The sequence below is a fragment of the Camelus dromedarius genome, chromosome 4, assembly GCF_036321535.1.
Source record: "Camelus dromedarius isolate mCamDro1 chromosome 4, mCamDro1.pat, whole genome shotgun sequence".
Classification (NCBI taxonomy): Eukaryota; Metazoa; Chordata; class Mammalia; order Artiodactyla; family Camelidae; genus Camelus; species Camelus dromedarius.
In genome coordinates, this window is record NC_087439.1 from 23,518,184 (window position 1) to 23,528,814 (window position 10,631).

General features: G+C 37.5%; 1 protein-coding gene across 4 annotated transcripts in view; it reads right to left on the reverse strand.

The window, feature by feature from the left end:
- Window positions 1–10,385, reverse strand: part of LRP1B (LDL receptor related protein 1B) — a 1,592,931-nt gene extending 1,582,546 nt beyond the window's left edge. For all 4 annotated transcript variants that reach the window (XM_064484732.1, XM_031451350.2, XM_064484731.1 and 1 more), the window contains exon 1: window positions 9,614–10,385. In XM_064484732.1, the coding sequence (XP_064340802.1) occupies window positions 9,614–9,815 (202 nt within the window). In that variant the 5' untranslated portion in view covers window positions 9,816–10,385. The remainder of the gene's footprint in view (window positions 1–9,613) is intronic.
- Window positions 10,386–10,631: the final 246 nt, after the last annotated feature.

Consider the following 10,631-nt stretch of genomic DNA (forward strand, 5'->3'; position numbering starts at 1 on the left):
ATTTGGTGACAATGAAAAAAGAGTTCTTCCTTGAAAACTTGGAGAATTACCTCAAGAAACAAAAACCTCATATGAGTCTTCACATAAGCCAGTGCCCATTCCTTCTGCTGTTATACTAGTTTGGATTGATAGAAATAATGGAAAAATAATTGCTGCCACATTTACCAATGCTTGGAATGTTGCTAAGTGTATTTTTTAACTAAACCCCCAAGGAAAATTGTCAGTCAGACACTACTAATTCCATATTGCAGACATGGTATGGGTAAACATGGGTAATAGGGAAGATAGTATTAATAATTCTGAAACAATGAGAAAATGTAACAAAAAGCAAGTGATATTGCAAGGTCCACACATGACCATCATATACCTTATATGATGAAACATTTTGTAGAGATCAACAAGAGGTGCATTCATTTTTAAATGACCTAGAATGTTAACTCTTACTACCAAAGATTATAATTTGAGACTTTATTTCATGCCTTATCATTCTGATATATTGAATGGTGCTGTATTCATTGTTACAGAAAATCTTCCTGAATTAAAGATGTCAGTCGCTCCTCTATCTTGTCCTCATCTGCACTGCTACCTACCTCGTTTAAGCCACCATCTCCCTCCAGGACAATTACAATAGCCCCTTAACTGTATTCACTGTGTCTCTTGTCCTTTTTCATTCAGTAGCAAGCACGATCTTGCAAATAATTAAGTTGTGTCATGTCACCTCTGATTAAACATCCAATTGCAGCCTATTATAATGAGAACAAAACCCAAACATTTCACTCTGATCTGCACAGTCCTACCTGACCTACTCATAAATATGCCTTTCCCAGCTCCTCCTCTCTTCCAAATACACGCAGTGTACTCCAGACACACAGACCTTCTTCCTATCTCTAAAATTCCAAAATCATTTGACTTCATCTCAAGGGTTTTCATGGAAAGTTCCTGCCTCAGAACCACTCATAGTTTGTTCCCTCACATCACTTATATCTCAGCAAATATGTCATCCTTCACAAAAAGTCTGTGATTGCAACCACCAATCTGAAGAGGACATCTGTAAAATTACATTGTTATCTTTCTTCCTTCTTAGCATAAAAAATATTACGTATTTATTTATGCATCTGTTTGCTTACTGTCCGTCTCCTCCTGCACTAAAATGTACACTAAAATGAAAGCCCCGACAGACCAGTTACATTGTCTAACTGGCTCACTTGCCTCTGTCCCACCACCCAGAACAACGTCCAGCACATCACTGCTCAACTTTGTTGAATAGGTGGATAAATAAATGAACGACCTCCAACCACATTTGTTGCTTCAGACATCATGTAATTTCACGAGGAAAAAAACGAGAAAAAAATTAAAGTGTCCTGAAAATGTAAGTGAAAGGGATTTCTGGTGCTATTAGTAATTTATATTAAGTTAATGGTATAATTAATAAAAGAATGGGTATTTATGTAATGCAGTACCAATGTGGGATGTGTTTTCATGGACACTGTCCTCCTGGCACTCATGGAAGGTGTGAGAGACACTGCTACTTCTCTTTTCAGAGTTAGGTGGAACACTTTTCTGTAAACCTCTGGTGGTTGTTTCACAGGCACTCAGATTAAAATACACACAGGATAAAATGCTCATATTCTTCACAACCTATGTTCTCCCAGGCAATTAAAAAAAAAAAGGAATAGCAAAAGGAAAAGGAAAGAAGTCCTAAGATTTTGATTCTTAGACTATTAGGATTAATTTCAAAATACTTGGCAATATCATCAGTAAGTGAAAATAGAAGAAAACATCCCAGGAGGGGAAAGGACTATATCCAAAGATGTACAGTTCTAAATTCTACTTATTTTTAATGTTGGTCAGCGTTGAATAAAGTCACCATCTTTCCCTCTGACTAAGATTTATATGCCACTAATATGATAGGTCACTGACATGGTGTTGGTGAACTGCTAGCCTTTTTGTGAGAATGACAATATAGGGACTCAGCAAAAGGGCCTGGATTCTGAGTTAGCAATCCTATCTATAAATCTCAGTTATTTTTTAAATGAAAATCTCATAAATTCGGGTGCCCGGTAGGTGTGCTCTATAACACTTTAACCTGATGAGGCAAATATCTCACCCATGAGCTGGCACCATTATCACTGTGCTTTCAGAGCTTAATTATGAGAAAAGGCCTTAAAAATTAACCGAGCTGAATCAAGCAGAATATTTTAATAAAGCATACTTCCTATTTTAGCATGTTCATACCAATAAAATATACCATTAAAAGCTTTAGAAAAATGCACACAAGGTCTTAGATAATCTAAAAAACCAAATCTTTTTTAAATCTCGAGAATTTGTTTTAGCAAAAGTCTGAGGTTCCTAATTGCCTGTTACCTGATCTGTGTGGATTGAAAGCTTCAAAAAATTCTTAATGTCCATATACTCTCTTAGCGTCTTTGTTCTTCCTCTTTTCACACATCCTAATTTCTAAAGAAAACAGAACATTCTAAAACCATTTCTGTTATCAGCCTTATACCTACAGTTTTTCTTTTTCACAAATACCTTAAAATACCCCAGGAACACAAAGCAAGCAACCAGAACCAGTTTTTACTTCTCTTCTTCTCCCCCCTCACCATTTTTAGTTCTCTTTTCTCATTTTAAGAAGAAAGGGCCAAGATGAACAAATTGTCATTAAAGAAAAACTCAGCAGTAGAAAAATTCTTAAGGAATTATGTATTCGTATTTCTAAAGTTAAGCCGTCTTGGAAGTCTTGAAGGATATCAATGCAAGGTGGAAAAGTTAGGAGGAATGTCCTATTGATTGTAAGAATAAAACAAGAGACGGTCTGTGGTACCTTGATCTTACCTAAAGAAGAAACGTATTCTTTCCACTAAAATGAGGTCGTGTTTCAACAATGTCTATCTTTGGTCTGAAGGCTAAGCCAGCCAGGACAATGAGGTGCATGCAACTGAGGAAGAGATGTCTGACTGTTAATAAGAATACATTGTGAGATAAAATGTAACACCGGTATCTTAGCAAGGCAACACACTCTATCTTCAAGAAGTTTTTTTTTTTTCTCTCTTTTTTCTCTTACTTGAAAAAAGTTAGAAGTCTCATATGAAAAGGTACTTTCTCAATTTGTCTTCTATAAAGAACATAGTTATAATATTATTCACATGTAAATGGAAACTTTCATATATATATGACTATGTTCAAGCTTATTTCTGAGAAAAATAAACAGATGACTCCATAATAAGAATATATTAATTGAAATTACGGTTCATTTCTTTAGGTAAAGACACCTTTGACAAGTGTTATGTATCTACAGTTACTTTGGGATATTTGAGAAATCCCAAACATCATTTTTCAACAAATATGAGTGGCAGAGTTATTGAATAATATCAAGTAACACCACTGTTACCAACTCAAGCATTAACCTTTTGCCCTGATCATACTTATAAGAATCTGACCTACTGGGAAATCAGCAACAAATGAGTGGGCCCATTTATTTAATCAGCTATTGCATTTTTTAAAACCATAATTGGACATCTAATTGCAGACTAAAACCAAGTTAATGTGACTGCATGAGAAAGCTATTATAGTCATATTTAAAACACAATAAATCCTGTTGTACATTTTATCACTGCAATGATTTCCACTATGTAACCTGCATTGAGAGAGTCTTGACTTTGACTTTGAAATATATTTTATTTCTAAAAAAAATTTTATAAAATTAGAAAAATAATTCAGTTAATAAATAAAGCCAGTAAATAATAAATGTCAACTAACTTTCAATAAAGTAACATTTGTCTGAGCAGGAATGAATTCAGAGCATACATTTATTTATATTCTAATAGTGTTTTGAACTCTTATGCTACCCCATTATATAAATATATAATTACTACTGAACAGATTTAATTTGCCTGCTATGATAGGGACAATGGCAATGGTACATCCGATACACTCTCCAAAGTGTAGGTAGGAAGTATCATGCATAAGTCTTTCAGGGAAATGTGTTGGTGTATTTCCACAAAATGTAACTTTAGGCTTTTTCTGCAAGATCAGTTTTACTGTTTTACCAGATTTGACTGCTACTGTCTAATAGTTTGATTCCAATTTAGTCCTAGCTTCAGCAATTAGTTTAGTCATGAGGCTCAGTCAAAATAACTGGGTTTGTAGAGATAGCCTAAATCAATAGTATGAAAAGAGAGAAAGAAACTATGTTTTGGTATCACTAAATTCAGAACAGAGCAATAAATAATACATACTTTCTAACTTGGCCTTGTAGTTATGCCAGGGGGTAAAAGGGAGGTCACCAAATCATTTATGAAGAGAAAATATAGATCTAAAATTGTGAAGGCAGCTTATAGCAGAAAAAACCTCTAATAGAAAAAAGCATATAAAATTTGAAGGTCTAAGCCTACTTGTTCTGATATGTTGCAAAATCTTCTGAAGCCTTCAAGCCTTTCCTATAATATAGAGGGTTCAGATATAGTTGGAGAGATTAACATTTTATCCAAATAAGATAGCTCATAGTAGTGAGAAAGTGATTGAATATTATTGCAAGCACAATAATCTTCAAAACTTTTTAAAAACTCAAGTTAATTTTGAGATATTTTCAAGTTTTTGTATTTAACATATAAATATCAGAACTTTTTTTGTCATGGAACTAACAAACTCTAAATATCTCCTCTCAAAATAAAACAACAGCAGAATACCCTCAAGGCCTGTAGACTGTTAAGATTTCTGGTCACTATGTTTCAATTTCATTCTTCTGCCTCTTAGTCAATGGGTAGTTATACAAGTAAAATTTGGAGAATAGCAATCCATATGAAGATGTAAAGCAACTCCACAGAAGAAGATAAAAAGTACCACTTGACATTTTTCTGTCTGATTTGTTCGAATTATTTTGCTCTCATTTCCGACCCACCCTGCCCCACTCCCCAAAATTGCACTCTATACATCAAGGTAGTTTTTGGTCATTATGTTTAGATTAAATATAAAGATCCAGATTTCTTCAGAGAATACAAGGAAAGTTTTTTGAAGTAACTAGAGTAAACACGACTTTTTCGTGATAGAAATTTGGTCCGGTATATATTCTAGCTAACCCATTATGAAAGTAGTCAACCTTTTGCTTTACTTTTCTTCAGCATTCCAGCTACTAAAAACAATGCTTTAAATTATAAGCATTGGGTACATCATAATCACAGACATTTCAAAGGCAAATACATTCTGACATTTATTCCTCCACTGTCAGATTCTGTTACAACAAATTATGTGTTATACAGAAATTCATTCATTAGAATACTGCATGTTAGGAGTTGAAAAATAACTCAAAGTTTTTTCTTTTCATAATATTGTTTTTCAAGGAGGCAATGGTCACAAAACTAGACACAGTTTTCTGGAATTTTTTTTTAAAAAGAAAAGTTTCATTTAAAAATCTATCTAATTTTCAGGCTAGAGTGGTATTTTTACAGGCTTTTGTGCCCCATGGAAGTCATTTTAAAGACGACATCTTCTTTAAAGAAGATACATCTATATAATAGGTGGGTTCCACTTACAGCTAAATTAGTTTAACTAATAACATCATGTTGGGACAATCATGTTTAACTTTTAGGATTAATTCTACTTTCTTTGAATATATCTATTTAGAATGAAGACAAGCATTTCCTTTCTACAGGAATTGTTTTAACAGACAGCCTCAGAAGATAGAGAAATGTATCAATACATCTGCTTGGTACTTCTTACAACACAGAATCCCCGCAACTAAGAAGGAATTGAAGAAAGAGGGGGGTATATTTCATATAAGATATAAAAATTAACAACAGGATCATGAAAAAATTAGATCATAGTAATATATAGAATGGAGGGAAGATATAGAAAACCCGCACCATTATAATCCTTATAAAAGACCAAGCCATGTTCAGTCCAGGGGACTTTAAAATGGAGCCTATCTTTATGGTACACCCTAGGCTCTGAAAAGAAATTGACAAGTCAAGTAGCAAGAAACTAATGTCCTGGATCCAATACACTTGCAAACTAAAAATCTCTGCATGACTCTACCGTGAATGATAAGTAGCACTTACAAAGTGTCATCTCATTCTAAGAAGATATTTACTATATCACTCATCCACCATCTTTCTATGAAGATTTTTTTTTCACATTCACTTAAAAAAATCTCTTCCATTTTAACAATTCTAGCATAGTTAACATTTACGTTTTCTGCAGTATTCTCATGTCTCTATACTTCAGGCTTAACTATACTCAGTCTCACATTGATGAAAGTTTATTTGTATACTATAAACATTTTCATATGATATTTATTATGATATAAGAGGAAAATACTTGTCTTAAGAAATTATTATTTTGTCTAAAGATACTTTAATCTTTTCTTTAAGACACTAATTTGGATTTAGCCTCTTCCTAAAAGTATTCAACATTCTCCCCACTTCATTTCCCTCCCTTATTCTGTTCTCTGAAATTCACATTTTTTCCCTCTTGTTTCAATACAGTGAACTTTTCCTTTATTTTTCCATCGTCTCCTTTCTTTCTTACCATTTTCAACTTGAGCTTGAGAGACAGAGAGAGGGAGAGAGAAAAACTCAAAGACTACAGAGACCTCTTCAAAACAAAACTGTAATATTTGTGGAATATAAAGAGACATGGCTCATGGTTCATTCCTCTCTGAGTAGAGAAAGATTAAAATCTTGACATACACATGATTACCAGTTTTAGATGGTTTTACAGACATGTACATTTATATGATTATAACAGCATGAACTTTAAATATTTGGAAATATGTTTCCACATCTTATCAGACTCAAGAATGTAAAAAGAGACTAGCTTTAGTTTTCTGAATCCCTTTTCTTTTCAGAAAACTTGACAATTTAAAATATTCTTCCTTTTAAGTCTAAATCCTTATCAAGCAGTAGTTTGATGTGATATGACATTGTTACATGACACATTGGTTGGTTCTAAGTGAACATGATTTCTCTTCTATGTTTTGCTGTTAAGAGTTACAAAGATGTTTCCTTTTTTCAGGTATGATGAAATCTAATAAGAACTGACATGTACATTAGCTTAACGTGATATCAAACTAAGAAAATAAACAATACAGAATTAAAGGACAAGTGGGTGTGCATAGCTGGAACAGAAGCATACAAGTAAGTTCAAGTATTTTTATATTTAAAAAAATAGAGTTTATACTCAAAGGGAAGATAAATATAGGTGGAGGGTAATACAGAAATGTCCATTTAGTTCATTCAGTTTAAGAAGCTACCAATTACCCAATACTTATTTGGAAAACCTGAAAGTGATTTCTCATTTTCTGGCATGAAGCTGGGTCTTGATGCACCACAAAACACACCTGTGTAATTCACATACTTCCCGTGCCTGTTCCATTCTTCAAGGACAATTGACATAAGCCCATGCAGAAAGCTACATCTCATTAACCTCTTTCTTGCATTTATATCCCCATATCTTCTGCTTCAGCATTTCAGGAAGGGAAGTTTGTCATAATGCAGCAGCACCTTCTTTTTTTAACTTTCAGCAAGATTGCTCTCTCTCTCTTTTTTGTTTTTTCCTTTTTCCAAATGGGACCCACCCTTTTCCCTTTTGATAGCTAGCTGTGACATTTTTTAGCCACAGCTAAAAGTTTTGAAAGTTGAGTTAAATATGTGTAATGTGGTAAAGCGTTGTTCTATAACTATGTGTACTTGTGCTATCTAATATAGTACTTCTTATGCTAACATGGTGATACAGCTGGACATTATTTCAGTTTTAGGAAAAAGTAATAGTCCTTTTCCATGTGCCCTGTTCATATCTCAGATATATCTCTCCCTACTGGAACTAAGTTGATACCAAAAGTCTGATCCCTTTAGTTATTTAGTTTTCTATCTCAGAAGAAAGTTGGGGGGTCTATATCTTTAAAATCCTCTTAAGGTATTCCTTCCATTCATTGTAGCAATGGCCCTCTTCCTCATAAACACATACAAAAACAGAGGACTTAGCTCTAGAATGAGGTCAAATTTCTGGAGAATGGGGACTTGCTGAGAAAGAGCTCAACAGCAGTAGTCTGCCAGTGCCATTCTATTTTGCTAGCACACAGGACGGAAAAGCTTCATTCTGTTCATCTGCTCTAGTCCAACTTCAAACATTCTTCCTAAGACTGGTTGAGAGCTGACTGTTCCAGATCAAAGTCATCCTCATTTCAGGTTAGAGCTCTGTGCTTCCATTTTATCAGTATAGTTTTCAACTATTCTATACCAACTTAAAGGTAAGTTAAGGCAAGTTCAGAAGCCAAATGGTTAGGTGTCAATGATATGTTTAAAAAATTATCACTCAGTAAATGTCAGGCTTTCTAAAGGAACTCATATTAGTCTCACTACTGGTAAAGGAAATGACATGTGTGGGTATGTTATAAAGACTATAATCTGGTTGCCCGCAGCAGGTTGGATAGAAACACTATAATTCATTCCCCTGTTTTTTCCCATAATGAAGCAATAATTTTCAGTCAATTCATAATTCGCTTCACATAAATACAGTCACTAAATCTCCCAATGCAACATTTTGCCCATTTGCTGGGCACGGATATCTGGGTACCTTTTCTTTTTTCTTTTTTTTTTTTTTTTTACTTCTCTTTTTTTCCAGTAAGTCAAACCCCCCAAAATATATTAGTTAATATGACCTCATGTTCTGATTAAAAGGAAAACAATCAAATCTATGATACTTCTGATTTTCCTTTAAGCAGTTAACCATTTCAATGCCAATGGCCCAAATATTCATGCATTTTTTTCCTTTTTTCACCTGTCCAATTGTTGTCAAAGATTATCAAACTTGCACAGGGATTCTTGGGTTTCCAGATCAAAAGTTTACAGAATCCAGGTTCACTATAATGCCCACCTCCTCTCTCCTCTGCGCCCCATACCCATTCCTCTAAACTTCTACCATTCAACAGCTATTTGCAGAAAACGCAACGGCAAAATGCCAGTGGAGGATTAGCATCTCCAGGCATCCTGAGCTGTGTCACGGATGTCCGGAATTGAGTCAAGTTTAAGCAGGTGCCTGCGCCCAGAAGCGCCCCGAAAGCCTTAGCCTCTCCGCGGATGCCCTGAATCTCGCCCGAGTCCGCCCCAGGAAGGGGCCACGGAAACGAAAGGCGCTGGGGTCGGAGCTTTCCCCCCTCCACAGACCCTGGGTGCAGCAGGTAAGGAAGTTAACCCAGGAGATAAGTTGAGGGAGCACACACTTAAACGCGGAGAATACAGAGCCCACAAAAGCTCGAAGCCAAGAGAGTCAGCGAAGAGGGAAGTCTTGGGAAGCGAATTGTGATCCCAGCATCTGCAGCGCTTGGGATGCGCGGGCAGACGCGCGCAGTCAAGTCCAAACGCTCCCGGGGGAACAAAACCAGGACCGGTAAAGGGCCATAGAAGAAAGCTGTGGGGGCGCCGAGGACTCGGGCAGCTGGTTCCGAGATCCCCCCACCGCACCCCTCACCCACGACGAGGCCAGCGCACAGCGGCCCGCGGTCCCGGGGAGCGGGTCCGCAAAAACTGAAGTTTCACACTCACTTATCGGCAAGCATCGCCCAGCAGGAAAGCCGAGGAAGACGGGGGTCAAGGAAGCGGGGAGGTGTTCTCCTTACCTCGGTCGGCTCCCACGGACAGCACCTTGGCGACAGGCAATAATCCCGAGAGAGTGAGTAAGGCGAGGAGCAACTCGGACATCGTGGTCGCCCGGGGAGGAAGCCTGCTCTGGAGACTGCTCGGCGGCACCCTCGGCCCAGCGGCGCTGGCGGCGGCGGCGGCGGCGGCGGCGGCTCGGAGCCCCGAATCCAGCAGCGTCATTTACAAATGTCACTGGAAATTCTTCAGCTCATTGAGCCCAGCTAGTCCGCCTTCTCCTGCCTGGAGCAGGATGTGGAAGGTGTACGGTTGCGCGCGTGTGGGAGAGAGTGTGTGTGTGTGAGCGCGAGCGAGCCGCCGTGTGTCTTGACTTTTCAATGCAGGGTACGTCTGATCTTACATCACGCAAAGCGGGGCAGTGAGAGATGCCGGCGGAGGGGAATTCACTGATTAATCACCGAATCCACCACACACCCCTCCGTCGTCCACATAAATCACATCTATTACTTAGTAAGAGGCATTTAACACAACAGGAAAATACCACCGCTAACTGAGAGCACCACAAATCACAATTATTTCAGTCTCCTTGAAGGGAAAGTAACTCCAAGCTGGTTCTGTAGGGATTTGGGTCTTTAGAGAAAGGGGGGAGACTTCTGCATTGGGCTGAGCCAGCCAGGCACCTAGGAAGCTCCGCATTGAACAGCCAGTTCGGAATTATCAGCCACCAGCGCTGAGATGAAAATGCCTCTCTCGGCAAAGCAAATTTGATCCCTTCGCTCCCTGGAAGCTTCCTTCCAGGGAAGGAAGAACTAGCCAAGACACTGAGCTTCTCTTAGGCAAATGGTTCCCTCCGCTCGCCACACAAATGCAGTGCTTTCTGAACTGCACTTTTAACTTTTATGCTGAGTAGCACCTGGGGACAAAGTTGCAAAATTTAGTGACTCAGCAGGAACAAAAAACAAAACAAATCCCCAAAGTGATCAATTGTTTGCATAAGAAGAGAAGGTGGATGGAAAGAAGTCCCTAAGCAGGGAACTA